Source organism: Nerophis ophidion, linkage group LG11 (assembly GCF_033978795.1).
Source record: "Nerophis ophidion isolate RoL-2023_Sa linkage group LG11, RoL_Noph_v1.0, whole genome shotgun sequence".
NCBI classification, from domain to species: domain Eukaryota; kingdom Metazoa; phylum Chordata; class Actinopteri; order Syngnathiformes; family Syngnathidae; genus Nerophis; species Nerophis ophidion.
In genome coordinates, this window is record NC_084621.1 from 40,421,880 (window position 1) to 40,442,181 (window position 20,302).

The 20,302-nt window shown below is 41.5% G+C and overlaps 1 protein-coding gene across 5 annotated transcripts in view; it reads left to right on the forward strand.

Annotated features, from left to right (window-relative positions):
- fhod3b (formin homology 2 domain containing 3b) overlaps nucleotides 1–20,302 on the forward strand; it is a 242,668-nt gene that overhangs the window by 21,326 nt on the left and 201,040 nt on the right. For all 5 annotated transcript variants that reach the window (XM_061915920.1, XM_061915923.1, XM_061915921.1 and 2 more), the window contains exon 2: nucleotides 3,871–3,977. In XM_061915920.1, coding sequence (XP_061771904.1) covers nucleotides 3,871–3,977 — 107 coding nt within the window. The remainder of the gene's footprint in view (nucleotides 1–3,870; nucleotides 3,978–20,302) is intronic.

Consider the following 20,302-nt stretch of genomic DNA (forward strand, 5'->3'; position numbering starts at 1 on the left):
TCCATCTTCTTCCGCTTATCCGAGGTCGGGTCGCGGGGGCAGCAGCCTAAGCAGGGAAGCCCAGACTTCCCTCTCCCCAGCCACTTCGTCTAGCTCTTCCCGGGGGATACCGAGGCGTTCCCAGGCCAGCCGGGAGACATAGTCTTCCCAACGTGTCCTGGGTCTTCCCCGTGGCCTCCTACCGGTTGGACGTGCCCTAAACACCTCCCTCGGGAGGCGTTCGGGTGGCATCCTGACCAGATGCCCGGACTACCTCATCTGGCTCCTCTCGATGTGGAGGAGCAGCGGCTTTACTTTGAGTTCCTCCCGGATGACAGAGCTTCTCACCCTATCTCTAAGAGAGAGCCCCGCCACACGGCGGAGGAAACTCATTTCGACCGCTTGTACCCGTGATCTTATCCTTTCGGTCATGACCCAAAGCTCATGACCATAGGTGAGGATGGGAACGTAGATCGACCGGTAAATTGAGAGCTTTGCCTTCCGGCTCAGCTCCTTGTTCACCACAACAGATCGGTACAACATCCGCATTACTAAAGACGCCGCACCGATCCGCCTGTCGATCTCACGATCCACTCTTCCCCCACTCGTGAACAAGACTCCTAGGTACTTGAACTCCTCTACTTTTTGTAAATGCTTTCATTAAAATACAAAGAAATGGAGAACATTTAGATTTTGGCTGTCCAATTTTGCATAAGACTGGACAGGACTGTTTGTATCAAAGCTTATATCCAATTTTAAGATGCATTTTATACTTGTATTTATTTTTTTGCTGATACAACACCGATATCAATGTCATATCGGGTCACCGCCAGTATAAATAGTGCACATATAAACCTCAGTGGTTTTTTACCTGAAAAAACGCATAGGGTCTGATTTATTAAAGGTTTGCAGGTAACAAAACGTGTGCAAACCTGAAAGCACACGCAAAACGGATTTTTTTAAACGTGTGCCAAGTGCATTGTGTCTCTTAAGTGAGTGGAATAAGGCATGCAAACCATTTTGCGCCTTTGTCTTCATTAAAATGAAAAATATATGTTGATCATCAATACGGCCACAATACAGGGAGAAGATGCAAATATAATTATTTTAGCACGTGCATTGTGATTTATCAACAGTCATCACCATTTTATAAACACTATTTTGGACAGAGAATCCTCTGTCCTACGTGTTTTCCAACATATTTGGACTGACAGTAATAAAAATTATTAGACATATCGTTTGATTAGCAACATCATTTTATAATTTTATAGCTGATACACTTAAGGAGCTGATTTAAACAATTTCGATTGATGCGTTTTAGTCTAACTTAGTCTTTTTTAAATGTTAGTTTTTTTCACATGAAATATACATTATTATAATGTTTATGTGGAAAAAAAACTCCAGTAAGCATTTTTTGCGTCTTGAGCAGAGTAAGTGGAGCCTCCCTACAGTAAAAAGTAACATCATTGTAGATGCACAGCAGGACTGCTTCTAAAATGCCCTTAAAAAGTGGTAGATGTCTCCTGCTTGTTTGAAAACATTGCAAGACACCACAGGTAGGAGCATGATGTGCAGTCAATGAGTGTCTCCATGGTGATACTTTTCACAGTATCTTAACTGTTGCAACATGCCCCCTAGAACACACTCATTTATAGATGGCACATGCTGTTTACCGCTTGGTATTTGGTTGTTAGAAAATCATGCCCGTAGTGTTTATGCCAGGAGCCGGTCCTGACAGGGGACTCATATCACCGCTTTAGAGTCACCCTGAGTCATGTGACTTTAACGCTGCAAACCAGCAAATGAAAAGCCCGAAACACCAGACACTTCTCCCCTGCTCTCCAGAACCATGTTGTGTGACAATGTGATAAGAGACAGACAGCCATGCCGCTCCTAGATCTGACATTAATTGCTGAAAAGAAGCCCTTTTGAGGTCAAGGGCAGATGAAACGTGAATCTAAACTAAGTGTGGGGCGTTTGGTCACTGTCACATGACTAATGTCTCAAGGTCACTGATGTCTCATCCTCCCTGTTAGAGGTCATTTTAAAGTTATGTTTGATGGGGTTATAATCAGGGTTCTGCACAGCACAACATACGCAACCCAAAACCAGTGAGGTTGGCACATTTTATAAATCCTAAATAAAAACAGAATACGGTGATTTGCAAATCCTTTTCAACTTAAATTCAATTGAATAGACTGCAAAGACAAGATATTTAATGTTTGAACTGAGAAACTTATTTTTTTGGGCAAATATTCATTAACTTAGAATTTAATGGCAGCAACACATTGCAAAAAAGTTGGCACAGGAGAAATTTTACCACTGTGTTACATAGCCTTTCCTTTTAACAACACTCTGTAAACGTTTGGGAACTGAGGAGACCAATTTTTGAAGCTTTTCAGGTGGAATTCTTTTCCATTCTTGCTTGATGTACAGCTTAAGTCGTTCAACAGCCTGGGGTCTCTGTTGTGGTATTTTAGGCTTCATATTGCGCCACACATTTTTAATGGGAGACAGGTATGGCCTTCAGGCAGCCCAGTCTAGTACCTTCACTCTTACTATTAAGCCACGTTGTTGTAACATGTGACTTATAAATGATAAATGGGTTGTACTTGTATAGCGCTTGGCATTGTCTTGCCGAAATAAGCATGGGCGTCCATGATAAAGTTGCTTGGAAAGCAACATAAATTGTTCCAAAACCTGTATGTACCTTTCAGCATTAATGGTGCAGATGTGTAAGTTACCCATGCCTTGGACACTAATACAATCCAATACCATCACAAATGCTGGCTTTTGAACTTTACGCCTAGAACAGTCCAGATGCCTATTTTCCTCTTTTGGTTCGGAAGACACGATGTCCACAGTTTCCAAAAACTATTTGAAATATGGACTCGTCGGACCACAGAACAGTTTTCCACTTTGCATCAGTCCATATGAGATGAACTCGGGCCCAGCTAAGCCAGTGACATTTCTGGGTGTTATTGATAAAGGGCTTTGGCTTTGCATAGTAGAGTTTTAACTTGCACTTACAGATGTAGCAACCAACTGTAGTTACTGACAGTGGTTTTCTGAAGTGTTCCTGAGCACATGTGGTGATATCCTTTACACACTGATGTCGCTTTTTGTAGAAATACTGCCTGAGGGATCGAAGGTCCGAAATATCGTCGCTTCCGTGCAGTGATTTCTTCAGAGTCTCTGAATCTTTTGATGATATTACAGAACGTAGATGGTGAAATCCCTAAATTCCTTCCAATAGCTCGTTGAGAAATGTTGTTCTTAAACTGTTGGACAATTTGCTCACGCATTTGTTCACAAAGTGGTGAACTTCGCCCCTCCCTTGTTTGTGAATGACTGAGCATTTCATGGAAGCTGCTTTTATACCCAATCATGGCACCCACCTGTTCCCAATTAGCATGTTCCTCCGTGTGATGTTCCAAGTAAGTGTTTGATGAGCATTCCTCAACTTTCTCAGTCTTTTTTGCCACTTGTGCCAGCTTTTTAGAAACATTTTGCAGGCATCAAATTCCAAATGAGCTAATATTTGCAAACAAATAAGTTTACCAGTTCGAACATTAAGTATTTTGTGTTTACAGTTTGTACAATTAAATATAGGCGGAAAAGGATTTGCAAATCATTGTATTCTGTTTTTATTTACCATTTACACAACATCCCAACTTCACCGGTTTTGGGTTCTGTACATCCAAGTTTGCTTTTATAGAACTTGTCGGTGCAATGGCAACAGCCTTCCCACACAGTTGGAAGCATGGAATTATACAAAAGTTGACCAATTAAGATTAAGGATGTACTAATGGATGAATGAATTGATTAAAAATAAATAAAAAAATAAAAAAAAGCTGATCTTCTAATTCTGTTTTCTTCTCCCCACTGCAGCCTGATGACTGTGCTCTGCAGTTGTCCCACAATGGAAGCTATCTGGACTTGGAGTCCACTCTGGCAGAGCAAAAAGACGAATTGGAGGGATTTCATCAAGACGGCGGGTAAGATGTCAAAATTGTCACTGATAATTTCCCAACTCTGTCTCTTTCCCTGGTGGCACACGGTATAAATGCATTAGTTTAGTAAGGCCGACATACAGATCTACATCACCGCTAAGCACTTGTTGTAGGTGGCTGAGTTTGCGTTCATTTAAACTTAGATAAACTTTATCGATCTGCAAGGGAAATTGTTTGACACACAGTACCTCAATTGTAAATTAATGGGGAAAAAAAGGAGCTACTTTGATCTGCTGCCACTCTAAGGTGCAAATACGCCTGCACCATCCATTGACAAACTGCCACTCTAAGGTGCAAATACGCCTGCACCATCCATTGACAAACGTCAACACAAAAACATCATCTTAACAAACACATACATTGCTGCGGCCTCTGCGATGCTCCTCAATATCATCTGCTTGGTGGCCAGAGACATGAACAGACAGAACAAATCGGCCTCTGACCAACATTGGGTCGGCGCGGATCCATTTGGAGGGACGGGAGTTTCCTACACGTTCATCCAGTCAGGACATCGCGAAGCCTGTTTGTTCTGCCGAAGAGAGCGCAAACTTCCCCCATGCCATCCTATGGCAAACACGGCCCGATGCTCTGTATCTCCTCTGGAACCTTCCATCTCTCCACGCGGACTCTGATGAGAAGTCCAATAGCTTCTTTTTTTGGTCTGGTTACTTCTGATTATATTGGCACCAGTTTCAATATGGAACCGGGTTTTGGTGCACATCTGTATTCAGAAATATATTTCCCTGTACAATTGTGTTGAATTCTGTCTTGTTAACTGTAATTAGCCCTTCCAAAATAAAAAAAAGTCATTTTTAGTATCGGTTTCCATATTTCAGCACTATAATTATGATTATACATTGATTATTTGTGCATGTTTATTTGTTATTGTATATTGTTAAATCATGAATCAATTATTTTAAATTATGTATAAAGGGGTCCTCCTTGGGTTATTACTCCTTTAGCTACTGCTTCATTTACGGTTTTTAGATATTAGTGCACTACAAACTTTACGTGAGAACTGTATTTGGCTGCGTACCTACTTAGTGAGCAGGCATCTATACATCCAAAAAATGTTCAGACACTTTGCCCCCAGTCGCCATAAACTTGTGACTCAGTCTGTCTACTCATTGATATCTATGGTTGACAGTGTTGCCAGCTGAGGGCCTGATCCTGATTTATTAATCTACTTGCAAATGTCCTCTTCTTCGCTGGTTACTCTCTGCTGTACCGCCGTTACAATTAGACTTCTGTTGAAGGGTACAAAGCATTTATTCTTTTCTTGTTTTACTATGTCACATTCAAGCTTACTTTGCGTCACGGTTAGCATGTTCTTCTCCTTCCTCCTCCCTGTGTTCGCCGGATCTGCATTTCTGATCGATATTTTTATCAATCATCCATTCATTTTCTACCGCTTTTTTCTACCACGGTGGGTGCTGGAGCCTATCTTAGCTACATTCGGGCGGAAGGCAGCATACACCATGGACAATCAAAGTGTATTTATTATCACAAGTGTCTCAAAGGGCTTGTGCAGGGGGGTGGCCTGCAGACCTGCAGCAAAGCGGGGTGTGCCAGGACCGGCTTTGAGATCAGGGACAGGTGCTTAGATGGCCCACCTCGGCCTGGTTATCTAATCACCTGTCGCTCTGTTAAAAGGCAGCAGCCGGGAGGAGAGAGTTGGTGGAGCGAGAGAGACACATAAAAAATACAATCGCTGGAAAGCAACCCGCTGAACTATTTGAAAAAATAAAACAGTGTTGCAACCAGGATACAGGCTCGTGTGGCTATGTTTGGTGGTCCGAGGAACCCACTGGAGGGCAATCTCCACAGTTTGTCTCCCAACATGGCCGGACCACCTAAGGCGGAAGAGGCCACGCCCCTCTCCACAGGGCTGCACAAGACACAACATCCTCAGATCAGCTCAGACCCCAAATCAGGGCAAGAAAAAACTCAACCCAATGGTCTACAACGAGAAAACTTGGAGAAGACCGGTGCAATGGACGTCGAGTGGATCTAGTTAATAGTGTGACAGTCCAGTCCAAAGTGGGGCCAGCAGGGGATCATCCTGAGTGGAGGCAAGTTAGCATCGCAGAGACATCCCCAACTATATAGACAACTGTATTTGTTTTTTGTCAATTGATTCAGCATTGTCCACGTTCTAATCGTGATGCATCGAAGAATCAATCATTTTTCCCACTTCTACCTTTTAGTGTGAAACCCTGAATTGTGTACCAATTATTCTTCAGAATTCAACGTTTTTGTTTCCAGTACAAAGCCTGGTCAAAGCTCAACAGTGACGTCATCCTACCCACGTATGAGGTGTCGACATGTTGGGAGAGTAAATGCCCTCATCACTATTCCCTTTGCCTCAGTGTTCTCATTAGAAGTGAGTCCACCGCATAATTCTCCGCATTGAATAGGTTTCATCTTGACATCATTTTTAGACCTGGATGAAGAAGAGAAAGATTTAAAATTATGTTCTTTTCATTGACATTTTTGGTAAGCTTTTTTCTTTTTTTTTATTGACTCCATATGTTTTATTTAGTGTGGAGTATGTTGATGTATCCACTCACTGGAGAGGATCACAGTCCTAAAGGCTGGCATGAGCCTCCCCGGTCGGCTGGACCACAAACATGTAAAGAGTTTATTTATTCAACTTGGATTTTGCGTGTGCATGGTGTCTTTATCAGGCCCCCCAGCCCCCAAATTCCAAGTGAAGTGCGATGGTTTGTAGAGCTCATGGGAAGGCGGTTGGAGCTGTGAGGTTAAATTGGTCCACGTCCTCTCGCCTCACGGATCCAGCCTGCCAGGCCGCACTTCTTGCCAGCTGGCACAGGCGGGTATAAGATGTGTGCCATTAAACCCACACTGTTGCCTGAGGAGGCTGGGGCAGGGGTTTGGGGGGGTGAAGGTGGTCTGCCAGTTATTTTGTAAAAATAGGGCAGTAGACCTCCTGGCTTTTTATGGCTATGATATGTGCAAGATCCCCCCCCCCCCCCCCCCCCCACACACACACCCCCAACCCCACTCTCCACAGCTATGTTGTTGCTTTGACGACTATTACATCTGCTCAAGCTTTTTGTGTTTACAAGTCTCAAATATTAAAAGAACTCCACAATACATTTTCTGTACATGCCAAGTCATACATGTTGACCTCGCTATAGCACCCCCTGCGCTAACATCGTTTAACAAGCAACTCGCAGAGCTTTTTTTTTTTTTTTTTAAAAGCCACCCCATTATCCAGTCGGCGTTTAAATGCGTCTGTGATTGATATTAATGACAGGTCACATTCCACGGGTGCCTGTGTCATACCTTGGGTCGTTACAATCTGATTAAAGTACTGTCCTCCTGACAGGGCCAGCAGATATCCATATCACAAGAGCATAAAGGCCGTAATTACTTCCACGCCACGGTACGCAGCCCCACTATAGACGATTGGGTCTCTTAAATCCCCCGTCGCATCGGCGGAGTTATAAATGGTCTTTTTAGGCCTGAACACATGTGCACAGTTTAAGTTAGTCTGTGCGGTATTTAGGGCTCTGGTTATGATGCTTTATTCAATCCCATAGATACACACACTATCCCTACAATTGAACTTAGGCAGTTGTAAGATCACATGAGATTTGACTTTTGTCTTTAGTTCCAGAAAGAATTTAAATACCCCATATGGACTTTTTCATGTAATAACAGGAATGTTTTTCTTGAGCACCTAAGGTGAAGTAAATGTATCGTCTATCTTACTTGTTCTGAAACAGTCGCTATGCATGTGTACATGCGGACCAGACAACTTTCTTAAAAAAAATATAAAAAAAATAAAAAAGGCTTCTTTACATATCTTAAAACAAGTTAGTTTAGTTTTTTCAGCCAATTGTAACGGTATAGTGGAGAAGGAGATGGCACTGAGACAGGGACGTCGCTTAGCTTGAAGCGTATTTATTAATACAAAGGAATGATGTGTGTAACGAACCCAAGATGTGTGGTGAGAAACGATTATCTCTTGAGTGTTACCGTAAGGTTTTGGAGGTGCGTGTTGAGACAAATGTGGAAGTCCAGAAAAGGCAAGGCAGGCTCGGAGGTCCGTGGACAGAAAAAAGGTCAGGGGCTGGAGCGAGGCATCGTTGTCCGGGGGCAGGCAAAAGGTCGAGATCCGGGTAAACAGCAGGGAGTGGAAAGGGGATCCGGGGAGACGAGACACACAGTTCGAAATCAGGGAATGACGCGGAGCTGCAGACATGTAGGGCTTACTGTACGGATACAAGTCGTCATCAATGTCAGGTGTGTTGATTACCGATTGAGTGCAGAGGCGTGGCCACAGCAGGAGAAGAAAGCCCGTGGGCGTGTCTAGCGGTGCGCGCAGAGGAGCGCATAGCTGAATGTGCGGCCGCAGGAGCTTGTTAAAATGAGAGTGTAATGCAGTGCTTCTGAATTATTTTGTTACGCTCGCCCCAGAAAGAAGAACACATTACCCTCTGCCATGAATATTAATAGTATTACATTAGTCTATAAAGTTGTATCCTTATTTATATTAAAGAAAACAAAGACAAAATAAATATAGATCAACTTACAGAAAATACCTTTAACATGTTTTTAGTCCGTACCAGAAAAGGTTGAATGTGCATTAATTTGCCTGACATTGCTGCATAAACATAAAAATAATATCATTGAAACCTGGCATGTGCTTAATACTATGATTAAAAAATCTAGCAATAAGGATTTTACAGCATATCTGGTAAAAGATGACAACTCAATTATTGAAAATATAGAAGAAATAGCTGAGGAATTCAATAATTTTTTTGTGAATGTTGGCCCAAATTTGGCAAAAAATATTAATTTAAAAATTAAACATGAGAAAAAGTTAAAGCCTATATCTCACATAAACAATTCAATGTTACTTGGTGGAGTTTGTGAAAGTGATGTGTCAGAAAGTTTAAAAATAAAAAATCTGTAGATGGTAACAACGTGGATATGTCACTTGTTAAAGAAGTGATGGATTGTGTCCTGAAGCCGTTTACTTATGTATGCAATACATCTTTATCAACTGGAATTTTTCCTGACAAAATGAAAATCGCAAAAGTTATTCCAATTTATAAAAATGGTGATAAAAATATGGTCTCAAATTACAGACCTGTGTCCTTACTGCCACAATTTGCAAAAATTATTGAGAAATTATTTGTAAATAGACTTGATAAGTTTATTGACAAACATGAGTTATTGAATGAGCATCAGTATGGGTTCAGGAATAATCGATCTACATCTCTAGCAGTGATGGACTTTGTAGAAAACATATCTACAGCAATAGGAAAAAAGCAACACACCGTTGGAGTATTTATTGACTTATCTAAAGCTTTTGACACAATCGATCATTCCTTACTTCTGCAGAAATTGGAAAAATATGGCATAAGAGGTGTTTCACAACAGTGGTTAAGTAGTTATTTAAGTAACAGATCTCAATATGTGGAAATTAATAAGATTAAATCACAGCCAAGAAGAGTAACTTGTAGGGACCTAAGTTATTTATACTCTACCTAAATGATATCTGTTCAGTATCTAATAAACTGAAATGTATCATGTTTGCAGATGATACAAATGTATATTGTTCAGGAGAAGACTTGAAGGAAGTGTTGAGGATAATAGAGGTTGAGTTAATTCAGCTAAAAAAATGGTTTAATATTAATAAGTTATCATTAAATGATAAGAAAACTAAATTTATGGTGTTTAGTGGTGCAAGGACAAATTGTGAAGCAAAATTAAATCAAGTGGAAATTGATAGAGTATATGAAACTAAATTCTTGGGAATAATAATTGATCATAAACTGTGTTGGAAACCGCATATTGAATATATAAAAGGAAAAATATCTAAATATATTGCTATGCCTTATAAAGTAAGACACATGCTGAATAAGACATCTCTGCATATGTTGTATTATTATTTTATTTTTCCATATTTAACGTATTGTGTTGAAATTTGGGGAAATGTTTATAAAACAAACATAGACCCAATAATCAAACTTCAAAAAAGGGTCATTAGAATAATACACAAAGCCTGCTACTATGAACATACCAATCCATTATTTATGAGTTCAAATGTATTAAAATTTTCAGACATTGTGTTTTTAAAAACAATGGAAATTATGTTTCGGGTAAAAAACAACAACCTTCCAGCTTGTATTCTCAGGCTATTTCATTTAAGAGGAGAAAACTATAATTTACGGGGGATATCGATTTTTGAAATAGGTAAAGCGAGAACAAATATAAAATACAAATGTATTACAGTTTTAGGAGTTAAATGGAGGAACAAGCTCAGTAATGAGCTGAAGACATGCACTTCTTTGGTAAGGTTTAAGAAAACATTGAAAGGTGAAATAATTGAAAATTATAAAATATAGTAACAATTACTTTCATCCCATTGATTTTTGATTTATTTATTTTTTTTAACTTTGATGTCCAGGCAATCTAATCTTCTGTGAAGGTATAGGACAGGCAAATACAAACTTTGGCTTCAGCCTATTCCTTTTTTGGTCATTCTTTTTCTTTTCTTTCGTGTGTAAATGTGCATTATTGTATACATATAACATGTACTGTAAAACTGATCACACAAAATGGTTGGTTGATTTGATTGATTATATGACCAAAATAAACTTATTTCATTCATTCATTCATTCACATTAAAAACGAGCCCTGCGATGAGGTGGCGACTTGTCCAGGGTGTACCCCGCCTTCCGCCCGATTGTAGCTGAGATAGGCGCCAGCGCCCCCCGCGACCCCAAAAGGGAATAAGCGGTAGAAAAAGGATGGATGCGGCGTTTTCAGTAATGCAGACGTTGTACCGATCCGTTGTGGTGAAGAAGGAGCTGAGCCGGAAGGCAAAGCTCTCAATTTACTGGTCGATCTACGTTCCCATCCTCACCTATTGTCATGAGCTTTGGGTTATGACCGAAAGGACAAGATCACGGGTACTAGCGGCCGAAATGAGTTTCCTCCGCCGGGTGGCGGGGCTCTCCCTTAGGGTGAGAAGCTCTGCCATCCGAGAGGAGCTCAAAGTAAAGCCGCTACTCCTCCACATCGAGAGGAGCCAGCTGAGGTGGCTCAGGCATCTGGTCAGGATGCCACCCGAACGCCTCCCTAGAGAGGTGTTTAGGGCACGTCCAACTGGTAGGAGGCCACGGGGAATGCTCAGGACACGTTGGGAAGACTATGTGTCCCGGCTGGCCTGGGAACGCCTCGGGATCCCCCGGGAAGTGCTAGACGAAGTGACTGGGGAAAGGGAAGTCTGGGCTTCCCTGCTTAGGCTGCTGCCCCCGCGACCCGACCTCGGATAAGCGGAAGAAGATGGATGGATGGATTAAAAACAAAATTAAATCCTAATTTAAACTGTAAAGATGGATGGATTAAAAACAAAAATAAATCCTAATTTAAACCGTAACATTTTTTTTATCAACTTCAGCCATTTGATACTAAAAAATACAATTAAACTCAATAAATGTAAATACAATGATCAGCAACATACAAAACACTTTAATCTACAAAACGAAAGTGAATGCAACAAATTGTGCGGATTTTTTTTAATAAATGGAATGAGCAAGTGAGAATTAATGGCTCCAATAAGCATGTTTTGCAGTGCGCAGCTTTTCGAAGCGGCGTTTGAAGCATGCTACTCTATGATACTGATAAAGCATGTTACTACTTGCATCACACCCTCATTTGAGAAGGACAGGTGTAATGTTGGCACTGTAGTTCACATAGCTATACTAGTGTGGCTAACGTCTGTGACTTCCTATCCTACTCTTTAATGTTATGTTGTGCTATGAGATGTATGGCATGTATTAGTCAGTTAAGACATATACATATAAAACATACATATAAATATAAAAGAGGATAAAGTACACAATAATGCTTTGTGGACACACACACACACATGTACAGCATTAAAGATGCAAACACACAAAACTCCCATATTGTTCCCTACTTTCACAGCATTCTTCATGTTTCAATATTTTCTCGTATTATTTTCTATGAAAAAAGGCACCACATGTACATGAAAATCCATTATTTTCCATCTACAAAAATGCGAAAAGATATGGTTCCAACTTCCCAGTTGCCTAAATTCCAGCACCAATGCTAGAATTTGGGGAGCACACAGTCACTGTTTTGAGGAACCTATCACATCAGGCACAAATTAAAACAATGTTGAGAACTTTGTTGAATTCACACCTAACGTTTTGATTGATTGATTGAGAAGTTTATTGACGATTGAATCCATGTAATGCTTTAGTCGAGCCTGCTGACGTACTGCATAACAATGTGGTACGCCAGCTGCACTGAAGCAGACAAACAGGCGATTCAGAGGGTCATAAAGTCTGCACAAAAAAATCATCAGCTGCCCCCTGCCCTCCCTGAAGGATTTACACAACTCCCGTTGCCTCAACAGAGCAAAAACCATTATCAAGGACAGCAGCACACACCCTGGCTGCCACCTGTTCGACTTGCTACCGTCAAGCAGGCGCTACAGGTGCATCAGAGCCAGAACAAACAGGCTCAGAGAAAGCTTCTTTCCCAGAGCTGTCACCATGTTGAACTCTTAACTTATAATAATAATTCACCCCTATACAATATCCTACCCTAATACCCTACTGTGCAATACTACCTTTCGAGTGCAATACGTCCGACACTGATTGTTATTTATTACTTCGGTACACTTATCTTGTTCTGTATATTGTACAGTATTTTGTATTTCTATAGTGTTTTGTATATTGTACAGGATTACTTATTATTTTTATTGGATAGTAGTCTGTTTATTTCAATTGTTAGTTTTTTTCCTTTATTACCTCTTATTTATTTCACCCCATATTTGTTCCCACAACCGCACCTTAAATTGGAGTCTTTAACCTCGTTATATGCAAATATAATGACAATAAAGTCCATTCTATTCTATTCTAAAAAGGCAAATGGATGGCACAAAAAGCCAAAAAGCTTGTTTCCATTGTGGTCTAAAACATGTTTCTTGACAACGTTTAATCAATGTTGGGATCTGATGTTGATTTGACTATTGAATTTGGGTAATTTCACAATCAATATTCTACAACACAAATACAACATTGAAACAGCATGCTTTTTGACAACGATTATTCAATGTCAGGTTGTGACGTTGATTAGAACATTGAAATGTGGTAATTTCGTAACCAACAATGTGGATCCAATGTTGGACATCAATGTTGTCTCAAATTTACAAATACAACTATTTTGCAACGTTGTTGAAATTTAAAGGACATATATGTACTATCAACTTTGTATCAATGTCTTGTGCCTGCGTGGATGAGACTTAATAAAAAAGTAAAAAAATACTTTTGATACAGGACTTTTAACATATGTTACTTCAAGGCGCCATCTTACCGCAGTCTGCCTACGCACTACTGCCTTTTATTACTTCTCTGACTTTATGGCTGACAGTATTTCAAGTTGCTATTGTAAAAAGTGGCAATTATCATGATTATTGGCAAGAACGATCACATTGATTCCGCTACACGTTTATGTTGCGTGTCTTTGCATGTTCTCGCGCATGAACTGGTTTCTTCTTGGCACGTGACATCTGCGTGACAATTTGGGGGTTTTAGTTTTGTTTTTCCTCTGCTAGTGCTCTTACTTTTTATCCATTGGTTTTGTCTTGCATTTACTTCACCGCTGTTTAGTGCCGTTTTCCAAACATACTTTGAATTAGTGATCAATGGTTTATCTGCCACTGGTTTGTTCATCAATAAATCAATCAAAGTTTATCTATATAGTCTTAAATCACAAGCGTCTCAAAGGGCAAGAAAAAACTCAACTCTATAGGATACAATGAGAAACCTTGGAGGGGAACGCAGTTATGGGGACCCCCGCCCCTGGGCGACGGTTGCAATGGATGTCGAGTGGATATAGTTAATAGTGTGAGAGTCCAGTCAATAGTGGGGCCAGCAGGAGATCATCTTGAGTGGAGATAAGTCAGCAGCGCAGAGACGTCCCCAACTAATGCACAGATGAGTGGTCCACCTCGGGTCCCGACTTTGAACAGCTAGCGCGTCATCTGTAGTCACCTCATAACCTCTCTACACAGGAGAGGGGCTGAGCAGAAAATAGACAGTAGATCAACTTGTGGGCCAGAGTATACAAATGAGTTTTGAGATGGGAATTGAATGCTTCTACTGAGGTAGGATCTTTAACTGTTACCGGGAGGGCATTCCAGAGTACTGGAGCCCGAATAGAAAACGCTCTATAGCCCACAGACTTTTATGGGGCTCTGGGAATCACTAATAAGCCGGAGTTCTTTGAACGCAGATTTCTTGCCGGTACATATGGTACAATACAATCAGCAAGATAGAATGGAGCTAGTTTGTTTAGTGTAGTAAAACCTTAAATTCACATTTAAATGCACAGGAATCCAGTGCCAGTGAGCCAGTTTAGGCGTAATATGATCAAACTTTCTTGTTCTTGTCAAAAGTCTAGCAGCCACATTTTGTACCAAGTGTAATCGTTCCAGTTGTCGAGATGAGACGTAACGAACACATGAATAATGATCTCGGCGTCGCTGGTGGACAAAACGGAACAAATTTTAGCGCTATTATAGAGACGAAAGAAGACCGTTTTGTTATGTTCATTGTATCCATTTTATTTTTTGCCTGCCCAGTCCTAATTAAAAGACTTTGCCTACCATCTCTTAATCCTGGGGTCATGTCGACAGCAACCATATATGTATTCGCATTTATGACACTGACTTTGTGGATTACTTGGGTGATTTCATTCAGCCCGGTGTAGTGGGTTTTACTAGCAATGATATTTTTCTGGTGCTCAGAAAGTGTACAGGTATATGAGAGCACAACGACCACGGCGCCTCGCACAGGTCCAGTTATATGGACTCAAGGTGTCTATTGCTACTTGAGAAATACTTGACTTGGGAACATGGGATCTGATTTGTTTGTCTCTTGTCATTCTTGGAACCATTTAGTGTTTTTGATACACTATATTGGCCACCTGCCTTGACTCACATATGAACTTGAAGTGCCATCCTATTCCTAACCCATTGGGTTCAATAGGATGTCGGTCCACCTTTTGCAGCTATTAGAGCTTCAACTCTTCTGGAAAGGCTGTCCACAAGGTTGCAGAGTGCATTTATAGGAATTTTTTTTACCATTTTTCCAAAAGTGCATTGGTGAGGTTACAAACTAATGTTGGTCGAGAAGGCCTGGCTCTCAGTCTCCGTTCTAATTTATCCCAAAGATTCAGGTCAGGACTCTTTGCAGACCAGTCAAGTTCATCCACACCAAACTCTGTCATCCATGTCTTTATGGACCTTGCTTTGTGCACTGGTGCACAGTCATGTTGGAAGAGGAAGGGGCTCGCTCCAAACTGTTCCCACAAGGTTGGGAGCATGAAATTGACCAAAATGTTTTGGTATCTTGGAACAATCATAGTTCTTTTCACTGGAACTAAGGGGCTAAGCCCAACTCCTGAAAAACAACCCCACACCATAATTCCTTCTCCACCAAATTTCACACTCAGCACAAGGCAGTCCGAAACGTTCCGTTCTCCTGCCTCCAAACCCAGACTCGTCCATCAGATTGCCAGATGGAAAAGCGTGATTCATCACTCCAGAGAAGGCATCTCCACTGCTCTAGAGTCCAGTGGAGACATGTTTTATACCACTGCATTTGACTCATTGCATTGGACTTGGGGATGTATAGCTGAGATGCAGCTGCTCGGCCATGGAAATCCATTCCATTACTCTCTCTGCGTACTGTATGTGGGCTAATTGGTAGGTTACATGAAGCTTGGAGCTTTGTAACAACTGACTGTGCAGAAAGTGAGCGACCACTTTGCACTATGCACTTCAGCATCCGCCGATCCCTCTCAGTCAGTTTACGTGGCCTACCACTTTGTGGCTGAGTTGCTGTTCTTCCCAAACTCTTTCATGTTCTTATAATAAAGCCGACAGTTGACTTTGGAATATTTAGGAGCGAGGAAATTTCACGACTGGATTTGTTGCGCAGGTGGCTTCCTATGACAGTTCCACGTTCCCTAAGACCTTCTTCATCCATCCATCTCACTGTCCCCTTATTTATACTGTCCACCGTGGGTGCCCGAGCTTTCAGGCACTCGGCCCCTCATCTTTGGAACTCATTACCACCAGACCTTCGTAACTTTAGACTCAATATCCCTCTTCAAATCAAGACTCAAAACACACTTATTCCTGACTGCTTATTCATTGTACATCTTATCAATCTTTGTTGTTGTTCTTCTTCATATCCAATTGATTTTATTGTCTTGAGTTGGTACGGTGTCCTTGAGTGCCCAGAAAGGCGCCTTATAAGTAAAATGTATTATTCATATAATTATAATATAGTGTATTTTGTACGAGCAGTTACGAGTCCAGCACATTAAAAAAACACTGTGGTTGTGAAGGCCGCAACTATTCAACTATGCATCCTTCCAGCTCTTTTAGGACAGCTCCCCTTTCAATATTTTGAATTTTCTTCTGGGCACACTTGGGCATTCTTGACCAGCTCAAATGCAAGTTAGGTTACATTTAAAAGAAAATAAATGAAGTAGCCTTGTGAAATCCAAACACCGAGGAGTACCAGCTGGCTGCTTTGTGCGTGTAGCGACGTGTAGGGGTATCATTGACAGAGCAGTGCAGTGTGTGTTCACAAATATGCATGGCTGGTCAATGGTTAAAGAAGTACCTTCACCATGGAAACTGCACACTTTGTTCAGTCGTTTGCTGAGGCTGGTTGTAGATTTCACAAAATAAACGGTATTTTAATAAAACCCTGCTGTTCTCTGTATACAGGTTTCCTCCCATATAAGTTTCAACAGACCTCGTCTTCAAGTCTGTCGAATAGGAGCCAAGTTTCATGTCTTGTTCTGTCTGACATGAAGCCTTGGAACTAGTAATGCAGTCTGGTGATGATGAAGCTAATCATCAATTCTTTTTTTGTGACCACATTAAAAATATATATGATATTTTGAATGGGTGACGTCCAAGCAGCAACAACCAGTTTAAAATTGGCATGGCATGATTAGCCATCACCTGGGCATGCACATGAAATGTTGGACCGTGAAAGAACCATAAAGTTTACTAGGAACCACATGAAGTTCATTGTTAGGATTACTTGAGCAGCGTCGGACTTCACCTCGCCGTGTTCTTTGTTAGTGTGCCCAGTTTTCATTTAATTGGGGAGTGGGTGGGCCTCTTGTATTCCGTGCATGTTTGTTTGATTTGATAATGAGCGCGCTGCTCTGCATTGCCTCAGGTGCAGTAAAGGGATACCGTTGCCGCAGTGAAGCCGACAGAAAGCAGACATTCGCGACTAAAGGGTTCTGGATCGAGTTCCTTTTTGCAGTCTCATGATGACAGATGTTGCTCCTGTCTCACATCTGCTCAAAGCTCACTGCAATATTTGCTAAATAGCGGCGGTAGGAGGACGTCCCCTGCTGTGTAATCTGCTTGTGTGCCGTCTCCCGCTGCCTGCAGCAGGAAAGATGTCAGCGTATCTGACAGACTTGAATGCATCCAGTAATAATGAGTCTTTTCTTCTACTGTCAGGCCTACTGCTGTTTGAGTGTCACTAACAGTCTACTGCTTGGTGCGGCGCCAGTAGGAACACTCTCACTGCCAATCGTGTAGGAAGCATAAAGGCCTGTTTGTCACAGCTGAATTGCTGATGGTGGCAACTTTATAACTGTTAGTGATTGCAATGTCTTACAGGCCACTTTGATTGACACTGGATATATAAGTTAAAGAATGAAAAAGCAACTCAAAGGCACCTCCAGTTAATAAATCAATGACATGAACGTTAACGGTAAATCAGGGGTCTCAGCGTTATTTTGCGGCCCTCACCTTAATATGAAAGTTTAATATTAGTGCGGCCCGCAAGTTTTATATGAATGGCGCTTGACAGCGTTGTGTGCACAGCTGAAGGAATCTACCTATCACGGTGTGGTATATGGCTCTCGAGGGCCGAACATTGACGTCACTTGCATGATGCAAGCAGAGGAACGTTTTGCCGCTTTTCCACTAGACCCGCACGCGCACTTCCTCCCTCCATCCCTTGCTCGCCAGCCTGCTTGCTCTCTCTGTCACTTTGTGTGTGTTTCTCTCTATCGCTGGCTCCCCTGGCGCCGCTGTAAACCGTCCGGGCCGGAGAGACAAGCGGGCCGGTAGCTTCAAAGGCACTCCGCCGAAGGACCGAGCGACAATACAAAACTGTGGTGAACTGGACCCCAGCGCTGGTACTCTGACAGAGAGTCGCCGGGCGAATCGGACGTGTAACACGTTATTCGTGATGTTAGCCCATTTGGGGCTACTTGTGCTACCGTAGCTGTAAACTCCACAGCAACCACCCATTATCCATGAATTGCCATGTTGGTGTTTTTTTTTTTTTGGTTCATGCTTTCAAACAGCATACAAGAAGGTTGACTCTGCATCGCTTTCATCAGCTGAGCATGTTTATTTCGTAGCAGAAATAATTGAACGGAGTGAACCTTCTTGTCAGTTATTGACAATCTATCTTAAGAGCACAATTAGGAGGAAAACAAATGGTTGATTGACACTTCAGTCTCCCTGGACGGATTCTCAGTCATTTGCGCAGACTGGACATTGGCCGAGAGCTAGCGGGCAGCCTAGGACGGAGTAGGCTGTCTTGGTTGCTTTGTTGGGTCTGTCCTGACTCTGCCCTTGCTGCCCGCCAGGACACTATGGTGTGGAGCACTGCATGAACAGAACAGGCCAAAAGTTTGGACACACCTCCTCCTCATTCAATGCGTTTTATTTATTTTCATGACTATTTACATTGTAGATTGTCACTGAAGGCATCAAAACTATGAATGAACACATGTGGAGTTATGTACTTAACAAAAAAAGGTGAAATAACTGAAAATTGGTTTCATATTCTAGTTTCTTCAAAATAGCCACCCTTTGCTCTGATTACTGCTTTGCACACTCTTGGCATTCTCTCGATGAGCTTCAAGCACACCTGTGAAGTAAAAACCATTTCACCTGTTGTATTGGTTTTGTTATTGTCCTGATGTAGTTATGTTTATCATCTCTTTGTTTTTGTTTTAGGCTTTATTTTGGAGTTTTATATTTGTACCCTTTTCCTTGTATTTTACGTGTTCTTATCCTATTTTTTGATGTTTGTGTCTTCTGTTAAGATTTTGACCTGTTGATAGAATGTCCTCTTGACTGATTGTTTTTGCTGTAATATGATCGGAGGAAAAGAGTAAATATTGGTCGGTGTGTGTCAGTTTTACCATCTTTAATGCACAAAATGTGTCAAAGTGGCCCTCCACTTTGGTTTGGATTTATTTCCTGTACTGTACCAGAAATTAACCAAGACTATTAATTCTTATCTTGCCAGTATGGTTGTAAAATGCATATTTTTTTATTCATTAGACTCTTTTAAAATATTAAATTGTACTTGTTGAAACCTGGAGAAAATGTTGTATCGGGATATCCCTAGTTATAACACTACTTCACCACTCTAGTTGTTTGTAGCACAGACTATTGTATAGTTTCCATAAAATATTCAATGTTTGATTTTCTTATTCGAAAGTATTTTACATGGTAAAATGGTGGTGTTTTTGCGGGCTAGGACTGGAATAATTGAATTTCGATTTAATTCAATAGGGGACATTGATTTGAGAAACAAGTATTTTGAGTTAGGAAGTTTACAACCAAATTAATTACACTCATAAAGAAAAGTGCCAATAATTAGTTTTCAACCCAAAGCTGCTATCCAGCCCATAGGCCACGTTAGGCACTGAAGGATTTAAGGAGATAAGTCAGTGACTGTCAGGAGGGTGTCTGAGTGTACTAATGATGTAACGATAAACAGTATTAATGGTGAACTACAATAAAACTCTCGATTAGTTCGTATTATCGTTACAAATTTAAATGATAGAAAGAAACATAATTAACTGCACTTTGATGAAATGATTGACAGGCTAGCACTAAAGTAGATTCCATCCATCCATTCATCCATCCATCTTCTTCCGCTTATCCGAGGTCGGGTCGCGGGAGCAGCAGCCTAAGCAGGGAAGCCCAGACTTCCCTCTCCCCAGCCACTTCGTCTAGCTCCTCCCGGGGGATCCCGAGGCGTTCCCAGGCCAGCCGGGAGACATAGTCTTCCCAACGTGTCCTGGGTCCACGGGATGCCCGAACCACCTCATCTGGCTCCTCTCGATGTGGAGGAGCAGCGGCTTTACTTTGAGCTCCTCCCGGATGACAGAGCTTCTCACCCTATCTCTAAGGGAGAGACCCGCCACACGGCGGAGGAAACTCA